General features: G+C 52.6%; 1 protein-coding gene across 1 annotated transcript in view; it reads right to left on the bottom strand.

The window, feature by feature from the left end:
• ANKRD11 (ankyrin repeat domain containing 11) overlaps positions 1-22972 on the bottom strand; it is a gene marked incomplete at both ends in the record, with an annotated part of 41176 nt that extends 18204 nt beyond the window's left edge. The window contains 2 exons of the mRNA XM_080704650.1: positions 12102-12240; positions 22886-22972. Coding sequence (XP_080560776.1) covers positions 12102-12240; positions 22886-22972 — 226 coding nt within the window. The remainder of the gene's footprint in view (positions 1-12101; positions 12241-22885) is intronic.
• Between the last annotated feature and the right edge of the window lie 1207 nt (positions 22973-24179).

Genomic DNA, 24179 nt, shown 5'->3' with positions numbered 1-24179 from the left:
GGAGACTTCATGCTGAGCCCCAGAACCAGATCCTTCCCTCGTGTTCCGGAGCCCCTGCATTCCACCCAACAACTCCCAGAGCAACAGGCAGGCCTGAGAGGGAAGGGCAGTGCTGGGAGCATCGGTGCCACACGCCTCTGGGAGCAGGTCAACGCCTCGCTGTCAGCCAGTCAGGCCTGCCAAGTCTCGGCCTCCACCAAGCACTCGCTCACTGCAGGTGCCGCACGGGATGCAGCAGGATGGCTTAGCACTGCTGACTGCCCGGGCCAGGTCAGTAGTTAACACACGTGTCTGCAATTAAACTTCTTTCCCAGCCCTCCTCCAAACAAAGAGTGCAGATACAGTGGCAGACACAGTTTAAAATACATAATAAAGGCCAACTTGTCAGTACTGACCTTTCTTCTTGCTTCTAGGAACCTCCATTCCATGCCATGGTGCTTCGAGGAGCGTACCAGCCTTGCAGTACCACAACATGGACTGAGCTGGAGGCATCTAAAGGCATCAACACAGAGCACTAACAAGATACGATGCGACAGCTCAGCTGTTTCCATCTAGCCTCCTCCTAACGAGCGAGTCCTGGACACCTCTGACCCACAACAAACACCCTGCTGACCTCTATCACAAAGACGCTGCTTCTCTTAAAAGAGTGGGCGGAAGGAAAAGATGCCCAAACCCAGCCTCGGGAGCATGGAAGCTGGCTTTCTCCCCTGCCCAGCAGCTGCTCCCCGTGACGGGGACCAGGCAAGAGCCCAGCTCCTCTTCAACACCCTCATGTGCTGGTGAGTCCGCAGCAAGGCTTGGTGGGGATCTGACACGGAGGAAGGGTCACTATGGGAAATGGGCGAGGCACCCCTTCCTTTCCATCCCAGCATCCACGAGGCCCCTCTGCAGGACCACTTCTCCCCATCTGCTGTCACAGGGGACTCTGGTCTGCAGCCAGCGTGCCCACTCAGCTCCGCATGGCACACCCTCCCCACCTCGGCCATGCCCCACCTGCCATGCCCATGGAGAACTCTCTGCTAAGATACTTCAGGAAGTATCTTGGACTGCTTTTTGAAACTACACTTATGGCTTACTGACAAGTGCTTATGCGAGAAGCTCTGTAGGCAGTAACCACTTAGTGACATTTACCCATTTCACAACCCAGGGCAAAACTCCTCAGTACTGCAGGCCAACAACGCGAAGATCTGAGAAAGCAAACTCCAGAAAGAAACTGAATTCTGGCCCTGGCCACATGGTGCAGAGGGAGGCAGCTTCATCCCCAGCAGCGCAGCTTGGGGCCTGCACCAGAAGGGCTGCGCTGAACCCGGCCAGGCGACCAGGCCAAGGCGTTCCCTGAGCTCTCTTGGTGCACACACCCTGCACCTTCCTGGCCACCACACGACCCTTCCTGGTGGCAACGCCTCCTGTGATGCTCTCCTAGAGGAGGGTGAACACAGGCCTGCAGCCACAGGTCTGCTCAGAGCCAGCAGGCGACTGCCAACCTGCACAGCTGCTGACCACCGACCACACGGCATGGCTTCAGAGTCAGCTCCTCAACCCAGGGCAGACTGTGATAGACTGCCGAACGAGGGGTGACATCTGGTAACAGCACATGCTGACTCCAAGATCCAAAAGCCCATGGGCCAGCCTCCCCAGTACTGCGGTGGGTGGTAGTGCTGGGCAGGGTGTTTCCAGACCCAGTACAGGTGATTTTAGGTGGGCGTATGTGTGTAGGACCGGAGACTGAATCAAGGGTCATTCTACCACAGAGCTACAATTCCTATTTGAAACAGGACCTCGCCAAGTCACCTGACCTCCTCATCTCAACCTCCCAAGTGCTGGATGACAGGCACTGTGCCATTGTGCCCACCCACAGCACAGGTGGTCTGTTCCCTTCCCTCCTTCTTTCCTTCCTCCCTCCCTCGTTTTTATGTACTGTGGTCTGAACCTAGTGGCATTCTACCTCTGAGCTACAACTCCAGCCAGTCCTAGTTTATTCTGAAATGCAGTCTAAGTTGCTGAGGCTAACTTTGAACCTGTGATCCTCTTGTCTCAGCCTTCCAAGTATTGGGATTACAGGCATGTGTCACCTTATCTAACACAAAGAAGCTTCTGTTTTTGAAATAGGGTCTCTCTGTTACCTAGGATAAACTACTGGGCTTGAGCAATCCTTCCACCTTAGCTCCTAAGCAGATGTGGATTTTTGTGCGTGTGGTACTGGGGATGGCACCCAGGGGTATTTGACCTCTGAGCTACATACACCCTTAGCCCTATATTTTACTCTTTGTTTTGAAACCGTCTCACTAAGTTGCAGAGGGCCTCACTAAATAGCTCAGGCTGTCCGTGAACTGCGATTCTCTGGGCTCAAACTCCCGAATGCTGGGATTACAAGTTTGGGGGTGTAGCTCGGAGGCAAAACTCCTCTAAAGCAAAATGACAAAGGCAGCCAGCACAGGGGGGACATGGTGAAGCTGGACGTGCACCCTGCACCTCCCGCTGAGGGCAGCTGACTGCCAGTTCTGCAGCGTGTGCTGCCTCAGGGGCCAGCTGGGTGTGGAGGGTGGACACAGGTTGGGTGCCAGGGCCAGCTGCCGTCCCTCCCGGCAGCCCCGCTATACTTCTGCCCTCACGAAGCTTCAGTGAGAACCGACTGAGCGGGCCCTCTGATTGGGCAGGAGAGCTCTCTGCTGCTTCCAGTGAGACTGACAGAAGCCACACCTTGCCTGCACTTTCAGCACACTCTGCAGAGCCCAGAACTCACCCCTGGACACAGCTACCCAAACCACTCTCCCTGACCTCCAACAAAACACTGACGTGCCTAACAGAAAGAGAACCCAGTCTGAAATGTGATCTCTAAAAGGCCAGCTCTCCACTGTAGCTTTCTTCTGAGCAGCTGCATACCTAGCCTCCATAGGCCCAACGTAAGGCCTTTTGCCCCTCTCCCGGCTCCAGAGCAGGTATGTCAGGCTGAGATGCTGCCCATCTGAGGAGCCTCTGGGGTGAAGGGCAGGTACCTGGAAGCCCCCCAGTGACCACAGCCCGTGGCCCACACCATGCCCAGTAGTGGCATGTCCAAGAGCAGCTGTGTCAGAGGCCAGGCTCCCATAGGGGACACAAGCCGCCTGCCACCCCCACCGGCAGCCCGGTCCTTGTATCTCACAGCTGACCCAGAGCTGCGTGCCCAGGTGAGGACGACCCTCGGAGGAGAGTCCTCCAACTGTGTCCCATCAGTGAGAAGGGGAGCAGGAGTCACCCCCAGCCTGCTAGGGACAATGGGCAAGTTCCTGTGATACCTTGCTAATTTTCTGTTATCCAAGTGGAAGTAAGGTGAAATTTATATGAATTCGAAGTGGCATTTGCCAAGCTTTAAGTGGAAAACTGGTAGGTCCAGGAGAAAGTCTCCATCAGAGCAGAGAGAGGAGCACCTGGGGCCATAGCTGTGTGCCTCTGAGCTGCTAGGGAGGGTACCCAACTGCCCTCTTTAAGCTGTCTGCAGGCTGAGTGCTCTGCGTGAAACCCAAAGACAGGGCAGGAGACAGGGTCCTCACCCACGCGTCCCCAGCACTACTGCCACTCGGGGCAGCCCTGCTCCCCCTCTTTAAGAAGAAAGGGTGTGACGGCACTGTGCCTCTGCAGTGCCCTTCCTCCACACACTTCCCAGCACGCCCTGTCCTCTGCCGGTGGCCTGTCTCTCCGACCCCTTCGCCCCAGGCCTGGCACTGCTGGACAAGGCCTTTCCCGGAGAGGTGCTTTCCTGAGTGACTCTTGACTTCCAGGGTCAGCTGCCTGTCCCTGGGCCCACTGGGGAAAAGACTCTGAGTGGGCTCCCCAGGGAGGGAGCAGGCAGGAGCTCTGCTCTACCCGCTGCTGACTGCCCCTGTCCTCACATCTGACTGTTGTCTTCCTTGGGCCCGCTGTCACGGACTCTGGGAAGTTGTCCATTGCTATCCCTTCCGGGCCCCTGCCCAGATCCTGTAAAACCTCATCTTTCCTCTACATACCTTCCCACTTTTGTGCACCTTATCCTCCCCTCCTATGCCTCAGTCTAGTCTAGTCTAGGCAGTTTCTTTAGTTATAACTTCCAACTCATCTAACCAGTTATATGGTAGGTCATTGAGGAACTGAACTCAGGGGCATTCTACTTCTGAGTTACATTTCTAGTCCTATTTTATTTTGTAAATTTGGAAAAAGGGTCTCTAAATTGTTGAGGCTGCCTTTCAACCTGTGACTACCCTGTCTCAGCCTTCCAACCGCTGGGAAGTGTTATAGGAGTGTGCCATCACATTTGGGTGAGGGTTTTTTGTTTTTATACTAGGGACTGAACTCAGGGAAGTACTACTCTGAGCTACATCCTGATCATTTTTATTTTGAAAGTGTCTCACTAAGTTACTGAGACCAGCCTCAAAACTATGATCCTCCTGTGGAAGACTCCCAAGTTACTGGGATTACAGGCATATGTTACCATGACTTTTCTTTTTAATGTACTGTGGATTGAACCCAGGGGCACTCTACCTCCAAGCTACACACCCAGCCCTATTTTATTTTTATTTTTGAAACTGGGTCTTGGTAGATTGAGAAGCTCAGTATTTGCTGGCTGTCCTCCAATCTGTGATCCTCCAGTCTGCGCCTCCCAACTACGGAGATTACAGAAATGTGCCACCACGCCCAGCTGACCACAGCCTTTCTGCCGGCCTTACTTCTTGTCTTGTCCCCTCGCTCATTACATTCCACTGGCTCTTCTGACTCAGTCACTCAACGGTGTGACTACCTGAGGCTGCCATTTTCCTTGGAGTCTAAGTATGTCCAGGGACTGTCCTACCTGTGCTCTGGCACCCGGGGAGCCTAGATGAAGGCCTGGTCTTTCCAGGGAGGATGTGTTCTGGCTCTGGTCAGAGGCTTTGGGGAGCACACAGCACGAAGAAGCCCAACTCCATATGAAAGCCCTGCCAGAGGCGGGGCAGGACTGGGTAGAAGCCTCTCTTCCCCTTTTGGCACCTGTCTGTCATAGAGCCCAAGGACTTTCACTGTGAATGGTGTCGACACTGACAAGCTAGTGTGACTCAGCCATGTGGACCTCTTGCAGGGACAAGCCAGGGCCCAGAGCCTCAGACCCTTAAGGACAAAGACTCTCATAGTTCTTGGGGCTGAAAGTGTTCTGCTAAAGTGTGCATACCTTAGCTCATTTCAGAGCATGTACAATATTTAGCATTTCTAACTAGTCTTTTCCAAGTGTTGGTGTGTGCATGTGTGTGCGTGCATGTGTGCGTGCGTGTGTGTGTGTGTGAGACTCGAAACTGAACCCAGGGATGTCCTACATCCAAGCTATACTCTCAGCCCTTTTAGTTTTTGTTTTGAAACAGTTTCTCATTAGGTTGCTGAATCTTACTAATTTGCTGAGACTGGTCTTGAACCTGCAATCCTGTCTCAACCTCCCTAGGATTGCAGGCATGTGCCACAACGCCCAGCTCAGAGAGTTCTTTGGATACACCGCCCATAATACTGCTGTAACAGGATGTGTACTTCCTGTGTTCCACCACAACATTCAGGGGTACCAGTAGATGATGATGATTACTGTGGTACTGGGGGTGAAACCCAGGGTCATTCTACCTCCAAGCTACATCCCCAGCCCTATTTTGTATTCTTTATTTTTGAAGCAGGTCTGAGTTGCAGAGGGCTGAGCCTGGCCGCGGTACCAGTAGATTCTTGATTCTGCTGTGCAGAGGATCATTTTCATGATGACGTTTTGAAATGACAGAAAGCTCCTTGCACACATCAGTTAATCTCTGGTCAGTGAATGGTTTCTCTTTTATCTGGCCTCAAAATTTGAGCACATGTCCTGTCCCATGCCAAATATTTAGCCTAGTCCTGATGTTTGGAGTCATGAAGTGCAGAGCTTCTGACTATGGAGCCCCAGTTGTAGGCAAACACACATGAGACCATTACTTGTGAAAGGGAACATCACTGCTGCTAAGCCCTGGGCTCCAGCTGCAGTGCAGCCAGGGTCCAACAGGGCCAAGCTCTTATCAGTCCAGCCTGCAGTGCCACCTCACGCCATGTGTCCTTCTGATTTCTTGAGTTGCCTTTTTTCTTTCAGTTCCTGTCATTGATTTTATTTATTTATATATTTATTGTGGTACTAGGGATGAAACCCAGGGGTATTCTACCTCCAAGCTATACCCTCAACCCTATCTTTTATTCTTTTTTTGAAACAGGGTCTCACTGAGTTGCAAAGGGCCTCAGTAAGTAGCTGAGGCTGCCCTCGAACTGTGGTCCTCCTGTCTCAGCCTCCCAAATGCCAGGATTACAAGCATGCGCCACCATGCCCATTTAAAGAATTGTTTAAAGAAAAAGGAGCTTGCAGCTGAATGCTCTCACCCCAGTGCCCACTTGTGTGTCATAATCCCAGTGGCTCCTCCTCTCATCCTGGCTCCTCACTCTGAGAAAAAAACTAGGTGGGGGTCAAAAGTCAAGAATGTGGCATCCCATCTCTAGACCCAGGGCAACTCCAGTCCTTATCCCATAAGCTGCTCCCAGAACCACACAGGGTGGGAGTGATTGAGGTGGCAGGACAGCACATGGAGGCCAGAATGTGGGAAGTAACGTTGGCACAAAGGGCCCAGACCACCGCATTCACCTTCACTACACCAAGGCATGCTAGGAATTCAAGATAAGTAAAACTGCAGTCCACACAAAGACCAAAGCCTGAGTGGCATCCATCAATCTGCCTGGGTGCCACGGCTCGTCCCAGCGCTGAGGTGGGACTCCCGCTTTCTGATCAAAGCATGACAAGTAGGAACACTGACAGGCAGGCAGGTGAAGATGGTGCTCCTGCCGCTTCCCAGAGCCACCTGCCCATGCCTGCCAACTCGCCAGCAGCACTGTGCGACCAGGAGAGGCCGGCCTTTCCCCTTGGCTGACTCTGCTCTTCCCTGCGAAGAAGCCTGGGCTGGGCGTCTGATGGACTCTGACTCACTTGCCAGGGCTATGTTCATGGGCCTAGCCACCAGACCTAGTGCTTCTGAATTGGGGAAATACAGAATACTACACAGAAAGAGACTTCCTTTGCTAGTTCATGCTGCCTTTTGTTTAAGAGCTGAGTTTGGCTGGGTGTGGTGGTGCTTGTCTGTTATCTCATTATGTAGGAGCCTGGAGCAGGAGGACTGCAAGTTTGACGCCAGCCTCTGCAACTTTGGGAGGCTCTGTTTCAAAATAAAAAGGGCTGGAGGTGGTACCCAGTGGTATAGGGTCCTTGGCTTCCACCTTTAGTATGGGGGAGGTTGTCAAGTCTGGACAGAAAGAATGGCCGAGAACTATTAGGATGAGAGACCAATCACAGTCTACGGCCATACCACCCTGAATGCGCCCGATCCCGTCTGATCTCGGAAGCTAAGTAGGGTCGGGCCTGGTTAGTACTTGGATGGGAGACCAATCACAGAATTCTCAATTATGTATAAAGTACATTGTTTCATTGTGTTTTTATCATGTGGTTATTAGGCCAATCCCAGCATCGTCCATTGTAAAATCAACACCCAGCCAGTCACCCTCAGCCCTGAGGGCCACGGTCCTTACATGCCACAGGACTGTGGGTGTACCTCGCCCTCATTCTGCTGGCTCCAAACACATTCTCCCAACTTCTTTCCTGCATGACCAAACCTGTGGCCCTTCTTGTATAAGACTCCCAGTAAGGGGTTGGCCCCTGGTTTCTAACACAGCCTCTGAAGGCCTGCATTTCTTGGTGCAGATGCGTCAGGAACTGGCATGGTCCCAGTCCTGTCATGAGTGCGAGGAAGGGACAATCTGCCCTCCTAGTGTCTCAGGCAGAAAGAATGGAAACTAAGGAATGAGGTGCTTTTGTACAAACCCTAGAAGGTTAGGTGATGATCTAACACCCCCCCCCCCAAAGTACTGGGAATTGAACCTAGGGACATTCTACCTCTAAGCTACATATTCCTAGCCCTTTATTTTTATTTTTATTTAATTTTTTTTTTTTTTTTTTTTGGTGGTACTGGGGTTCCTGGAAGCCCTTCTACCTCCAGGCTACACTCCCAGACCTATTTTTACATTTTCATTTTTGGAAACAGGGTCTCCTAAGCCAGCGCGCGCAGCTGGCTTTGAACCTGCGCGATCCTCCTGTCTCCGCCTCCCAAGCGCGGGGATTACAAGCGTGCGCCACCACGCCCGGCTATTTTTATTTTTTAAAGGTCTAGGGATAGAACCCAGGGGCATTTGACCTCCGAGCTATGCTCCCTGACCTATTTTTTATTATTTATTTTGAAACAAGATCTCACTAAGTTGCAGAGGGCCTCACTCAGTAGCTGAGGCTGTCCACAAACCGTGATCCTCCTGTCTCAGCCTCCCAAATGCTGGGATTACAAGTGTGCGCCACCACACCTGGCTCCCTAGCCCTTTATTTAAAAAAAAAAAAATCTTTTTAAAAAACGGTCTCGCTAAGTTGTCTTGAACCTGTGTTCCTCCTGTCTCAGCCTCCCAAGTACTGGAATTTGTCTCAGTCTCCCAAGTACTGGCAGTCTTTTTAGGATTTTAAAGCTATGGGAATTTAAAATACATAAAAGTAGACAGAATGGTATCATTTGAAGATATCATATAATTTCGCCAGGAACATCTGTAAACTCAGATGAGACCAAGTCAGAAGGATGAAGGTGGTCGGTCCCCTCTGACTGACCTGGTCTGGGGCGAGGGCAAGCACTGTCTTGCCAGTGTCCTGCGGCCTGCTAGTCTGCTGCTGGCTTTTGGGCGAGCCTGCCAGCTCTTGTCTCCTTCATCCAGTAGCCCAAGAGAGTCCTACCAGGGCTCCTGGAAGGGCACAGGCACTCGTGCTGCACACTCATGTCTTCCTGGACAGCCACATGGCTGTGAAGGCGACCATTCGTGGACAAGCTCAGGGGCTTGGCTTTGATCAGACTCTACACTCAACAGACACAACTGTACTGCTCTGGGCAAGCCGCCCCAGCCCTGACTAAGCACTGGGAGGCCGCGCCTCTAGTGGGCTGGACCATGTGCATCAGGGTCTAGAAAACAGGAAACCATTCCTTTGGTGGCCCAGTGGTCTCTGGAAGTAGGGGTGGCAGCCTTTGGCTACTCAGGGGCACAGCCAAGGAAGCTCACTATTGCTACCCCATGGGGCTGGCTCCAGTATCTCTCCATGACTGGGCTGGGCCACACCTTCTCAGCAGCAGCAGAGGGCGCTGGAGGGACACTGCAGGAGGAGGGCTGGTGAAGCCAGGCACCTGGAGCACTGGTCTTCGCACTTGCTCCCAATCACCTTCCCAGCCAAGGTCCCCTTGGGTGGCCGAGTGATACTCCCTCTAGGAGGGCAGACGCCTCCCTAGGCTGAGAGGACCAGGCACTCTCACCAGGGCTAAAGTCTGGCAGCTGCAGTGCTTGCCCAGCCTCCAAAACTACAGACCAAAACAAACCTCTTTTCTTTATAAATTCAAGAGAGGAAGGAAGGAAGGACCTCTGTCCCTCATGCATAGTATGGCTTCTCTGCCCTGAGAGGGGCAGCTGAAGAGAGCACTCTGTGGATGAGAGGCACATTTTTCACCCCATCCCACCTCATTTCTGGGCAAGCACTCCTCACCAGGGAGGGTGGGGCCAGCACCCAGCACAGGCAGCTGCTCACCAGGAGCACAGGAGGAGACAGGTACCAGGCAAGTGTGGCTGTGACGCAGTGAAGGAGAAGGAAGGCTCACTAGCTTAAGAGGATCAGCCTCTCAGGTTGGGCCGGGGCTTCACGGCACGGCATTTGCCCAGTGTGTGCCAGGCCCTGGGTTCCACCCCCAGCGGCGCAAACTGAGTAAAGAGACGGAGGAATGAACGAGTGAACACAACTGTCTATGACAGGCCGCGCCACACAGACATCCACACATGCCACAACCACTTCACTGGGAAGTCTAGTGGTTTTATGGAGGGGGGACTGAGGTATTGAACCGAGGGGCACTCTACCTCTAATCTACATCTCCAGCCCTGTTTTGTTATTCTTTATTTTGAAACAGGGTCTCATTAAGTTGCAGAGGGCCTAAGTAGTTGAGGCTGGCCACAAGCCTGTGATCCTCCTGTCAGCCTCCCAAGTACTGGGATTATAAGCATGTGTCGCCAGGCCTGGCTGGAAGTTTAATTCTGTTATAATAACAAAGTGGATGTACAAGAAAGCTTTATCAAAATCAACCCCCAAAAGGAAAACAAACCTAAAATAGGACAAATATTACATGCCCTATTTTAAGTGTGTGTGTGTGTGTGTGTGAGAGAGAGAGAGAGAGCGAGCGAGCGAGCGAGCGCGAGCGCGCGTGAGCCTGAGATATTGTGGGTTGAGTCCAGGAACATTCTACCTCCAAGGTATACCATACCCCTAGGCTTTTCTGTATGTATGTTTGTTTGTTTGTTTGTTTGTTTATTTAGTCTGGGGATGGAACCCAGGGGCATTCAACCTCCAAGCTACACCTCCTGCCCTATTTTTTATTCTTTATTTTGAAACCAGGTCTCACTGAGTTGTGAAGAGCCTCACTAAGTAGCTGAGGCTGTCCTCGAACCATGATCCTCTGGTCTCAGCCTCCCGAATGCTGGGATTACAAGCGTGCGCCACCGCGCCCGGCTTATTTCTTATTTTAAAATAGGTCTTGCTAGGTTGCTGAGAGTCTCATTACTTGTTGAGGATGGCCTCGATCCTGTGATCCTCCTGCCTCAGTCTTCAGAGTACTGAGATTACAAGCGTGTGCACCCATGCCAGGCTCAAGTATTACCTGTCCTGCTGGAGAAAGGAAGCAGTGTCCATACACAGGACTCAGCGGGCACTGTGCCCACGTCCAGGATGTTCTTGAGCTCCCACACAGAGTGGAGTGCGTCTGTGCCGAGTCTTGCAGACTGGCACCGACAGGCAGGTCTGAAAGTTCCCCGGAGCTCTGGGAGGCCTCTCCACCACAGTGAAGTAGGCAGAGAGAAACGTGCCAGGCTTTCCCGGCAGCACCAGCACTCACACAGTGAACTCCCGCAGCAAGACTTCTGGGGATACAAAGTCACCTTAGAGGCCCACTCCAGACCACACAGAACCAACATCCCTACAGCAAACCTCTTCCTGCTGCAACCACACCAGCAGAGCATCAAAACCAAAATGGATTCTAGGCCTGGTCTTTTCTCCTCTGGGTGCAGAGCATGCCTGTGGCCCCTGGGAAGCAGCACCCCACCTGTTTTGGCGGAAGCCAAGATAGAGGGCAGTCAGTACTGTTTCCCCCGCAGTGTCCACCCACTTGCCCTGTGTCTCACCCTAGTGGCTCTGCAAACATCCTATCCCCAAATATGCTCACCACTTCTCTGACATGGGGTGGAAGGCAGCAGAGGCCAGTCTCCGCCCACCTCTGCGGACACTGCGGGGGGCACCGGTCCTTCCCCGCGACTGCCAGTCTCCCGCACACTGCCTCTGCCACGAGAGCTCCCGGATAGGAGAAGACGCCTGCCCTCCTCCCGTGCCCACCTCCAGCCCCTTCCCACTCAGAGCCTCTGCCCCGTGGTCATGCTCCTGGGGCCTGAGAGTGCCAGAGATAAATCCCAGGGCCCTTCGCCAGTGTTGTGGGCCTTGTGTTCGTTCTGGTATTGTGTCCCCCTCCACCCTCCCTTTCAGGGCTAAAGAGAACTTAGATGTCCAGCAGGACTAGAAGGCCTCAGGCACAAGACGCCAGAGCTCCACCCTAGGGGCAACCCCAGGGTGTGCACACTGAGGGGTGCTGAACCCCCACACACGATGCGCGCATGCCCCTGCTCTTCATCCTCTGACCCATCCCTGCTCAGAAAGACCATCTTCCTCTGTTTGCTCCAAGGGTTCCCTGTGGCTCTGCCCGAGAGCAGCGGGGCCCAGTTCACCGGCTTGGCGGCCCTTGCTCTCTGTGAACGTGTGTGACAGCTCCATGCAGCAGAGCGCCTGAGGGGTGAGCCCTCCCTGTCACGTCAGCCCCAATGTGGGAGAGCGGGTGGCACCTGCAGGCTCTTCTGCCCGCTGCCCTCACCCGGGCTGCTCTGGGCAGGCCGGCGGAGCAGAGCCAGCAGAACTTGGCGGGCACAGGGCGAAGCCAGGAGGGGCAGGGCTAGGAGCAGGGGCCGGGCGGTACCTGTGTCCGAGTCTTTCTGCTCTCCATTGGCCCCCACAGTGAAGGGCAGCTTCCGCTTGGTGGCTCGCTCTCTCACCTCCTTCCCTCCATCACTGCGGTCCAGCTTTGGGGTCTTGGTTAGAGAAACTTTATCTTTATCCTAGAAGAGAAAGTGCTGCTTTCAGACATTACTCCCGGATTCAACCTTCAAAATCCTCAGATTGGCTACAATTTCACTTCCCGTGCTGGGAAAAGCCAACCTCTCACTGGGGGCAATAACTGCCCTAGGCCTTCCTACCCAGGCCACAGGTGCAGAGAATCACAGGCCCAAAGCTGGAGCTGGACTGGCTGGCCCTGACCAGAGGCTGGAGCCTGCCCTGCAGCTGCGGGGCTCACTAAGTCACTCTGGGGAGGAAAACTCCCGTGTGTGCAGCGTACAGCAGGCAGACACACCCATGTCCCTGGGAGGCGCAGAACAACTAAAGGCTCGAGAGCTCAGCCTTCAGTGTGGAAGCACTCTGCACGATGAGCTCTGGGCAGTGTCCAGCTCCCGGGTGGTGGAGCCAGGTGCATTCCACCTCTGCACTGACTGCTGAGCGGCCCTGCCCTTCTGCTCAACAGCCCGACTCTGCCTGGCCTGGAGGTGTTTTAGGGTGGCCACCAGGGGGAGGAATCCACAGGCTGAGAGGAACCCAAGCTGCCCACGTGGCTGCAGCCCCCACTGGGTGGGGCTGGCTGACTCTGGGCAAGCCTTGAGCTTTTGTCTGCTTCAGTGCACCACCAGAGTGGGCACGCTGCCCACCTTCAGAGGGAGAGGGCACAGGGCACGCCTCCACAGGCACACTCAGGCCGCAGTGTGTGATATGATTTGGGTGGTGGTCTCCACCGGAGGTCATGAGACACAGGTGGACATGGTGGGGTGTGGAATTGCAGAGGGACAAGGAGGGAGGAGCAGCTGCAACTGGGAGCCTCTGGTGCCCTCAGGAGGCCCTCTTAGGCACCAGAGGCCACAGCAGGGAAGCTGCCCATCCATATTGAAGGGAGCCTGTCTCACGAAGCACAGGTGAGTGCTGGGGTGCTGCAGCCAGACTCGGAAGGGGTCCTGCCCCAGGTGACACGCAGGCCAAGTGCAGTGCGCAAGGCGGGCAGGCGCGGCCACTCCAGGCGGGCTGCCCCTCCCTGTGATGTCTTGCTTTCCCTTTCCCACACAAGCTGCCGGCAACCACTGTGCAGCTGCAGAGGCTGCCCTCAAAGCCAGGAGGGCCCTGTGGGCTGCTGGAAGAAGCCCAGCACTTCCTCAGGACCGGCCCTGCCACCTGCTCTACCTTGCCTGACCTTGGAAGACCCCTGCAGAACACGCTCCAAACTGAGTCCAGGCAACATGTGAGCAGGGAAGGGCCTTCTGGGAGAAGGGCCACGCGGCCGCATCCCACTCGACACATGGCACATTGCTGCCTGTCCTCTGCACACCTGTCACCTCACGGCAGGAAGCCCTCTGTGGGAACCTCCCCCGGGGAAGGAAAGAGGAACCCTCACCCACGTCACCCCATGAACACACAAGACAACGTACTCAAGCACCTTCCTACCAAGAGGATGCCTGACTCAGCAGGCGGCTTTTGCCAAACATTTCAAGAAGAAAAAATAGCACTCTTGCACAAATTCCTTCAGAGAACAGAGCAAGAATAAACACTCCCAATTCTTTTTATGAGGCTGTCATACCCTTATTCCAGAACTTGATAATAGTGTTCCTTGAATATAAAATTAGGAACTAATATTCCTCATGAATATAGAGGCAAGAAAATCTAATCTACAGCCACACAAGGAAAATATGTAGGTCTCAACAGCTACAAAAAAGCTGGAGGGAAAAATTCAACACTGCTCAGGAACAAGCTCACAGCATGTGGGGAGGAATGAAAACATCCCCAGCCCAATTAGAAACCACTAGAAACTCCAGCAACTGAAGACAGAGGCAGGGGCCAGTGCTCTCCCCAAAACCAGGACTAAGGCAAGAACATCTACACTCATTTACTGGTGTGTGTGTGTGTGTGTGTGTGTGCGTGCGTGTGCGCGCGCGCGCGTTACTGGGGATTGAACCCAGAGGAGGTGTGCTTCTAAGTGACACCCCCCAGCCCTATTTTCTTTTTTGTAACTAAGGATGGAACCCTGGGGCATTGTACCTCCGAGCTACAACCCCAGTCCTAGTTTTTTTTTTAGTCTTTTTATTTTTGAAACAGGGTTTCACTGAGTTGTGAGGGCCTTGCTAAGTAGCTGAGGCTGTCTGTGAACCACTATCCCTTGTTTGCCTCCCGAATGCTGGGAACACTGGGACTACAAGCATGTGCCACCACGCCCGGCTTATCTTTATTTCGAAACAGGTTAAATTCCCTAGCTTTATGAGAGTGTCACTAATTTGCTGAGGCTGTCCTCAAACCTGAGATCCTTCTGTCTCAGCCTCCCAAGTACTAGGATTATAAGAGTGTGCCACCACACTTGCCCAGCTGAAAACGTATTTTAAAATGAGCAAAATATCCGAATGAACTCTTCAGAAATGGAAATATCCACATCAGATCATTGTAATTTGCAGAGGTGTTCCTCAGCAGGAAGAATAGAAATTAAAATAAGGAGCCAGGTGTGGTGGCACACAACTGTATGCCCAGTCAGTTTGGAAGGCTGAGACAGGAGGAACACAGTTTTAAGGCCAGCCTCAGCAACTTAGCAAGGTCCTGAGCAACTCAGTGAGACTGTCCCAAAATAAAAAAAAGTAGAGTATGGTGATGCATACTTATAATCCTAGTACTTGGGAGGCGGAGAAGGAGGATCACAGGTTTGTAGCCAGCCTCAGCAGCTTAGTGAACTCAGTTTCAAAATACAAAACAGACGGGTGTGGTGGCCACGCTTGCAATCCCAGTACTTGGGAGGCTGAGACAGGAAGATCACTCAGGTTCGAAGGCAGCCTCAGCAGCTTAGTAAGGCTCTCAGTAACTTTAGTGAGACCCTGTTTCCAAATAAAGTGTAAAATAGGTCTGGAGGTGTACCCTAGAGTTCTAGAAGGCCTCTAGGGGTTCTATCCCCAGTACCACAAAATGAATAAGTAAATAAATAAAACAAAAACAGGGCTAGGATGTAGCTCAGAGGTAGAAAGCTCCTGGGCTTGGAGGAAGAAAAGCCCCTGGGTTCAACCACCCTCCCTCCCCAAAAGCAACCCATAAGGAGATGTATGTGAGCACCCTGCCAGAAGAAGAACTAGGGCTTACAGAGACGCGCGAAGGGCGCAGGACAAACCCGACGCCGCTGCTGTGGAGGTGAGGGAGCTGAACACATGTGTGCACACTAGCACAAGAAAGATCACAGCACTTTGTTCATTATAGCAGTAAAAAAAAAAAAAAAAAAAAAAAATCCCCTCAACTGCTCACCAGAAGTCAAATAGATACATCACTTTTAGTACAATCAGGGCATGGTAGCCCACACATGTAACCCTAGTGCTTGGGAGGCTGAGGCAGGAGGGTTGTAGGTCCATGGCCAGCCTCAGCTACTTAGTGAGACCTTGTTTCAAAATAAAGAATAAATAGGGCTGGGGGTGTAGCTCAGATGTAGAATGCCCCTGAGTTCAATCCCCAGTCCTGGGAAAAAAAAAAAAAGAGAATAAAAATAGGGCTGGGGGTATAGCTTGTAAGTACAATGCCCTGCTCCCCATCTCCAGTACCACTAAGGGAGAGAGGGAGGGAGGGAGGGAGGGAGGGAGGGAGGGAGGGAGGGAGGGAGGGAGGGAGGGAGGGAGGGGCGCAGGCTGCCGCACACTGACCTTCCACCAGCATGCTCTGCAGCAGAGCAGTGCTCGTGCGGGCTTCCTGGGAGCTAGATTTGCTTCGATCCCCTTTGCACTGAAGGTGAGAAGCATCAGCCTTAAGATGACACGTTTGCACACAGGAAGAATCCCAAGGAGCACACAACTGACCTACTCAGATCAGTAAGTAAAACTGCTGGGTACAGAAAGTAAAGGACCGCACTACACCATATATACCATCATCACTTTGGCACTGATACGAATAACATGATTTGAGCCAGGCGTGGTGGTGCACACTTGTAATCCCAGTACTTGGGAGGCTGAGACAGGAGAATCACAGGTTCACGGCCAGCCTCAGCTACTTAGTGAGACCCTGTATCCAAATAAAAAATAAAATAGGGCTGGGGCGTGGCTCAGAGGTGGAATGCCCCCTGGGTTCAATCCCCAGTATGGAGGAGGGGGGGTTGCTTAATACATGATATTCATAGAAAGGAATACATGACATCATTAGAAATAAGTCCAACAAAGATGTTTGAGTCCTCTACATAGAAAATTACAAAACAATACTAAGAGAAAATGAAGTATATAGGGATATATCATGTCAACAAATAGGAAAACTCAAAAATGCTATGGTAGTTTTCCCACACTGATGTGAATACATGATTCAACTAGATTCCTGGAAGGCTTTGTGTGGAGATAACCAGCTCATTACAGAATGGATATGAACAGCAGGAATGGTGGCTTAGGCCTTGTAATCTCAGATACTAGGGAGGCTGAGGCAGGAGGATCACAAGTTCAAGGCCTGCCTGGGCAACTAAATGAGACTCTGTCTCAAACTTAAAAATGAAAAGGCAGGCATGGTCGTGCATGCATGTAATCCCAGCATTCGGGAGGCTGAGACAGAAGGATTGTGGGTTTATGGCCAGCCTCAGCTACTTAGTGAGGCTCTCTGCAACTTAGTGAGACCCTGTTTCAAATTAAAGACTAAAAAGCAAGGCTAGGGGTGTAACTTGGAGATAGAATGCTCCTGAGTTCAATCTCTGGTACTTAAAAAAAAAAATAAATGAATACATAAAAAAAAGTGAAACATAAGCTACAACTACATCTGCATTTCACTGACAAGTATGTCAAAGATTCTCTTCTAACTCCCACCGCCCCCAGGCCATCAGCCATGCAGGGAAACACACTCCAGCAGCACATCTGCTGCAAGCGTAGCCTCCTTCTCCTTCCTGATTCCAGGCGGGAATGTCCAGTCCTTTACTGCGGGGTTTTCACAGGTGCCCTGTATCAGGAGGAGGGACTCCCTTCTACTTTGCGGAGAGGTTATGTAATAAGTGAATGTTAAATGCTGTCAAATCTTTTCATACATCAACTGATAGAACCTCATGGTTTTCTTCTTTGGTTTGTTAACATAATAAATAGGCCAGGCGTGGTGGCACGCACTTGGGAGACTGAGGCAGGAGGATCGCACAGGTTCGAAGCCAGCCTTAGCTACTTAGTGAGGCTCTCAGCAACTTAGTGAGAGACCCTGTTTCTAAATATATAAAAAATAGGTCTGGAAGTATAGCCCAGAGGTAGAAAAGCCCCTGGGTTCCATCCCCAATACCCCCCCCCAAAAAAAACTTAAATATAATAAATTGAACTTATTGATTTGGGGTGTTAAATGAACCTTGAATTCTTGGTATACATCCTACTTGGCAATAGCATATTATCCTTTTTATATACTGATAAGTTCACTTTGCTAAAATTCTTTTTAAAAATTCGGTGTGTAGCTTGGAATAGTGGCACATGTCTATGCCAGTACTTGGGAGGCTGAGTAAGACAGGAGAATCACAGGTTCAAAGCCAGACTTAGCAGTTTTACCAGGACTCTGCAACTCAGTGAGACCCTGCTTCAAAATAAAAATAAAATAGAGTTGGGAGATGTAGCTCAGAGGTAGAATGTCTCTAGGTTCAATCTCTAGTGCCAACAAAACAAAACAAACAACAAATAGCTGGGGGTGTGTCTTAAATGTAGAATTCCCCTACGTTCAATGTGAGCATTAATCAATCAATATAAAAATACTGTGTGTGGGGGAGTGGTGTTTGTGTTGAGGGAGGCAGAGACTGGAGGATCGTGGTTCGCGGACAGCCTCAGCTACTTGGTGAAGGCCTTTGCAACTCAGTGAGACCGTTTCAAAAAAATAGGGCTTGGGGTGTAGCTCAGAGGTACAATGCCCCTCAGTTCCATCTCCAGTACCAAAAACAATAAAATAAAACAAAACTAAACAGGGCCAGGGGTGTAGCTCAGAGGTAGAATTTCACTGGGTTCAATCCCAAGTGCTACCAAAGACAGAAACAAAACAAAATCCAAAATCTTCTTTGGTTTGTTAATATAATAAATAGGCCAGGCGTGGTGGCACGCACTTGGGAGACTGAGGCAGGAGGATCGCACAGGTTCGAAGCCAGCCTTAGCTACTTAGTGAGGCTCTCAGCAACTTAGTGAGAGACCCTGTTTCTAAATATATAAAAAATAGGTCTGGAAGTATAGCCCAGAGGTAGAAAAGCCCCTGGGTTCCATCCCCAATGTTGTGGGGCTACTGGTGTACAGTTTCCTGAAGCACCTCTTGGTTTAGGGTTCATGTGAATGCAGATGGATCAAATAGGTTTCCATGGACCTCGACCTTACCCCATACCGTGTACAAAATTTATTTTAGAAACAGCTCACAGGCTTCCATCTAAGAACTAAAGTTACAGCTTACAGAAGAAAATGCAGGAAAAAATACTGTGACCTTTTATTTGCCTAGGATTAAAACACACACACACACACACACACACACACACACACAGGAGTTCTGGCAGGAAAAATAAGCTGAATGGATTTTCAGGATGCCACGCAGGAATGCAGGGAGGCGGACAAGCAGAGCCTGAGGCGCTCAGCCTTCCCAGGAGCCAGGCCACAGCCACACACCGCCAGAGGCAGAGACCTCAGTCAGCAGGCCCTGGGGGAAGGCAGCAAGAGACAGCGCTGCTCAGCTAGAATGGGGTGGGAAAGGCTGGGAGCTGTGGTGGAGGTCAGCAGCTATCACACCAAGTTGTCAGTGACCTGCTGCCCTGCCCTGGGCTGGCTAGCCATGGGTTCTATCCTTGGCCTGGGACTGGTTTGAGGACACTGGAGTAACCTGGCCTGGCAAGGCTTGCATTCCCTTCTCCTTTTCTGATCTAGCCAAGAGACAGAAACCCCACAGTCCCACTATCCAGAAGTCTACCTGGGACCACATGACTTGGCCTCTCTGCCTCTGCAACCATGGAAACCTATCTGGAGTCCTGAGATGAGCTGGCCCCAGTTAGGGTCTGGGGCCCAGGGAAATAGATCCTTCTCTGGGATTCTCACCCTTTCTTTTCTTTTAGGAACTAGGGATTGAACCCAGGGATGTTCTACCTCTAAGCTATACCCTAAACATCTTTGTTTTTATTATTTTGAAACAGGGTCTCACTAAGTTGCTACGGTTGGTTGGCCTTGAACCTGTGGCATCTCGCGTACTGGGGTTACAGGGGTGTGCTGCCGTGGCTGGCTGGCTGGAGTCTCACTCTTGGATGACGCCTCCTGCTGTGAGGGGTGGGAGCTCAGGGCCCACAGCTCTGCCTTGGGCATACCCTCCCCCCCAAGATTTGCCTGTGAGACCTCAGGACAAGGCCGTGCAAGAGGAGGGCCTGGCGACATGGGAATAACACCTCTAGAGCTGGGCCTCAGGCAGGCAAGTCTATGGTGGCCACAGAGCAGCCCAGGCTCCACAGCAACACCATGTGCAGCTCTCCCCAAGAAAAGCAGAGCCAGGGCCCACCCTCAGAGGTCTGCCCACAGCTCTGCAGGGGGCAGGCTCCCAGGGAGGCAGCAGCCCAGAACACACTTTGAGCACCCCCAGGGAGGCTGTTTCTACAGTCTCCTCTCTGAATGAGGTGTGCCGAGCACAGTGATAATGGTCTGCCTGTCGTGGCAGGACTGCTTGGACTGAAGTCAGGAAGTCTCCTCCTGCTTGCCTGGGCTTGGACAACAGTTCAGGAGTGTGCTCGTTCGGACTGAAGCTATCTCCAGTTGGGATGTTCTGGGGCGGCTGCCCCAGCTGTCCCGTTGGGAGAGCTGAGGAGGCGCCTCCTCCTCTGGTCCCTGGCCGGTGCTGCTGAGAGATCTGCAGCAGGGAGGGTTGCTGCAGAATCACGCACTCCGTCCCTGTCATCCACAAAGCCTGCCCCCATCAGGACTGCATTAGAGAAAAATCTAAAACCTCTGCTTTTGGGAACATGCAACTGTGTCTTAGGAGAGGGAGCTTATGACAGTCCAGGGCCCTTCCACCCACAGGACCCTTTGTGCCCTGAGCTTGGCCACCACGGGGCACAAGCGGCAGCCAGGACCACATCTTCTCAGGACACCATTCTTAGCCACTTGCTGAGCTCGGGAAGCCCTGCACAGCACTTCCAGGGTCAAATTCATCTACCTCCTGGAGGAACAGTCTGGCTTTATCTTGGGTAGTTAAGAAACAAAACAAATAAAAAACAATAAAAACAAAACCCCTCAAACTGGGACACAGTTACCTTACTGAAAACAAAACAAAAATCCAAAAGCTTGGCCCATGCATCCCCATGGCCAAAGCGCAGACACAGTTGGTACCTGCGCTCTCAGGACTGACTCGAGTCTTCCCCTCAGGTGAAGTTAACAACTCAAGCCAGGCAAGGTGACACACACCTGTAATTCCAGTATTTGGGAGGCTGAGATGAGAACTGCTGGCTGGAGGACAGCCTCAACAAGTAGTGAGGCTCTCATAAACCTAGAGACCCTGTTTCAAAAGTAAACACATGGGGCTGGGGGTGTAGTTCATCGGTAGAATGCCTCTGGGTTCAATCTCTAGTAGCAGGGGGGAGGCACCCACAGCCAAGTCAACGCATGCTTTGGGCCAGAGCACCTGGGACGGTGGAGTGGCAGGGCAGGGCAGGGCAGGGCTACCTTGGCCTGGGTGCTCTGCAAGGCAGCGCAGCCTGCTTTTGACAGCCTGTCTTTGTACCCGGGCCCTGCCTGGACTTCCTTCTGCAGGTCAGCGCACAGTAGCTGTATCACTTTCTCCAGGACAACCAAGAGCTGTGCCAGGGAGCAGCTATTTCCCTACCATGTCATCATCTCTGTGAGGTGCCAGAGATGGCTTCTGTTGTCAGTCTGGGGCGTGGAGTTCCCATTCCTCACACACCTTCTCCGTCCCACCTGAGGACCAGGCCCCATGAGGTCCATCTTTGATTCCCCACCTCTATCCCAATCCTGCTGGGTGTGTGGGCAGAGCACAGCCATTTGTTCCCAGAGCCCGACCTAGTCTCTTATGGACACTGTGGGGCTCTGGGACTTCTACTTGCATCAGCCACATGACACAAGAAGTTTTTGACCCACACCAGGCAAACAGGCACTACTCAGCTCACAATTTTGCAGGGCCAAGCCTACCCGCTCGCGGGAAAACCACAGCACACCCATCTCTTTGGGAGAGGGTTCCAACTCTCTGGGGCATAATTCACCAGACAAAGGCAGCAGTCATCCAAGAGGAGGTGCATGCTACAGAGCCTAGAGAAGCAGTGGTGAGAGCCACTGGGATCCAGGAGAGGATCAGGAGAGAGCGGAGCTGTTCCGAGAATGCAAGCAGAGCTCCAGAGTACCCCTAAAGAGACGAGGAAGACAGAGTACCCCCAATGCCTGAGGCAGCAGTAGCACCAGGGTGGAGGCGGGCACCAGTGGGCACATCAGTGGGTACTGGACACCACTCTGATGTCTGGCCACAGGAGCTGAGCTGTGTTGTGCCTGGGTTGGCCTGTCAGGAAGTCCTTCCGCTTGGTGGCCACCCACCGACCAGTGAGAAGAGAAAGACAGCAAAGCCTTTCCCAGGGTCCTTTGTTCACACCTAGCTGTCTGAGCCATGGAAAATTCCACACACAGACCTGTAAGCCATGACTCCACCAAGGGTGCCTTGCTCTAGTCAGTGTGAAACTGTCCCAAAACCTCAGGATCCCTGCTTCCAGGGTGGGTATTGTTAGACTGCCACCCCACCAGTCCCAAGATAGGAGCTTGGAGCACACTCCCACCCACATCTAACCAGGACCCTGCACAGGACACACAGCGTACGTAGCCCCTCGTGGCAAGCCCAGCAACATGTGGTGCTGACCAAACACAAGCCTCAGACTGCCTGGAGGCTCCACGCTGAGGTGGCCACTTGCTCTGGTGCTCCTAACTGAGCAAGTGGGGGGGACTCAGGCGCCTCACTTGTCTGTCAACAGCACCCAAGCATGTCCACGCTCACAAACTGCTTCATGCTGAACCAAACTGCACCAGTCAATGGCTCCGCTCCTTAACTTTCACACATGGACACTGCTAGCCATCACACTCCAAACCCAGAGGATTACGAGATGGAGATGAAGCACAGCAGCACCAAGAAACCACAGAGACAGCAGTCTTGAGCCCTCTCTACAGGCCAAGCATGGCACAGGGGCTGCGGGCAGAGCGGGAGGGAGCAGCTGGGACAGAAGAGCACCATCTAGGAGGCCACCTGACTGCCAGTGAGAGTGAGGGTCGGCCAGAGGTGGAGCCGCCTGGACTGAGTGCCCTGGCTGGTACTTTGCGGGTGTCCCAGCAGGCGCTCCTGCTCCCACCAGACAGCAGGCAGCTAAGTCTCAGGGCAGCTCAGCTTGGTGAGGGCCACAAGAACAGTGAAGGCACACCGACAGAATACAGTGGCTCAGGCTTACATGCTGTTTCCCATTCATATTTAGAATACACAAGATTTGAAAGTAAAAGATTTAGTTAGAATGACTGAAACACAGTTAGCTGTCACACGAACCTCACTGAAAGCAAGACAGAAATCCTGAGGTCCTGGGGGCAGGAATGGGCATCGAAACCAGGACTACGCCAGAGAGCCACTCTCGGACGCAAACCTGTGGCCGGCGGCTGGACTCTGCTGGGGAGAAAGGCCCTCTGGGAAGGCACAGGGCGGCGTATGGGCAGTGGGACTCACCTTTTTCCCAGTTTGCTTCTCCACCATGTCGCTGCTGAGAGGAAAGTCTTCTTGCTGTGGTGTTTTAGAACGCACACCCTTGGGCATCGTTCTACTCCCTCACTTGATCTTCATTCATGCCGCCATCGCCTCATCATCGACCGTCTGCTTCAGGAGAGAGGACACCGGGTTACAAGTTGTGGCGCTCACAGGCAGCACCACAGCCAGCCAGCTCACACCCACCTAAGTGGGCTCTGCCCAGCTGAGGCATGCAGGGGCACAGGGCCCCCTCCACAGCCACGCTGGGTCCCCCCAGGATCACCAGAAGCAGAAACAGCGGCTATGTGCATGGGTGGAAGCGGGGCAGGTCATGCAGCTCCAGGTACCACGCACACCTCGTTAATTCCATACTGTATCTCAAACAGAACAGCTAGGTGGTAGGTTACAGGCATGTGATGGCTCTGAAGGAATCCACAGAGGAGGTCCAACATCCTGGCCCCACTTCGTGCCACAAACCAGACCCTTCATGTGGCCTTGGGCTCCAGCCTCAATGCTTCCCACAAAACTTGAGAGCACATGCTGAATTAACCCTGCATTGTATTTCCTATGTCTTCTGATAGTCTGATATCTTACAAGGCTTGCTGGTTAGAGACTCGCACTTAAGAGGTCGCCAGGGCACTTGCGCAAACCCCCACCTTCTCCAACTTGCACACACAGCCAAGAGACCATCCCTGAGGCACAACACCTGCAAGCATCACTCGGAGCAGCAGACCCCAAGCCACTGCTCTGCCCAGCCCCTCCTGGCGCTCACTACACAGGCCAAGGCCTGGCCTCAGCCAGTGTACACGTGGAGGTGTCTCTTCCTTCCAAACCTTGCTCTGGTTTATTTATTTATAGTTATTTATTTATTTTTTTGCGGTACTGTGAATGGAACCCAGAGCATTCTACCTCTGGGCTACACCTCCATCCCTATTTTATAATTTACTTGGAAACAAGGTCTCACTGAGTTGCTGAGAACCTCACTAAGAGCCCAGCTGGCTTCGAACCTGTGCGATCCTCCTGTCTCAGCCTCCCAAGCACTGAGATTACAAGCGTGCACCACCACGCCTGGCTCACTCTGGTTTCTGGACGTGGGTTCTTGGTACCTGTCCTCCACCCTCTGTCAATCTTCTCATAGCTACTCTAGTATCATCTGAGCCTAGGATCCTTAGCTGCACTCACATGAGGAACAGGAAGCAGCAGCTCTGCCCCACCTCCCAACAGCTACTGCCTCCCTGTTGGCCTGTACTCCCCAGAGAGAGGACCTTTATCCCAG

The sequence above is a fragment of the Muscardinus avellanarius genome (genome assembly GCF_963383645.1).
Source record: "Muscardinus avellanarius genome assembly, chromosome: 10".
Classification (NCBI taxonomy): domain Eukaryota; kingdom Metazoa; phylum Chordata; class Mammalia; order Rodentia; family Gliridae; genus Muscardinus; species Muscardinus avellanarius.
The sequence above is the reverse complement of the archived record's forward strand: the minus strand, read 5'-3'. Positions and strand labels throughout refer to the sequence as shown.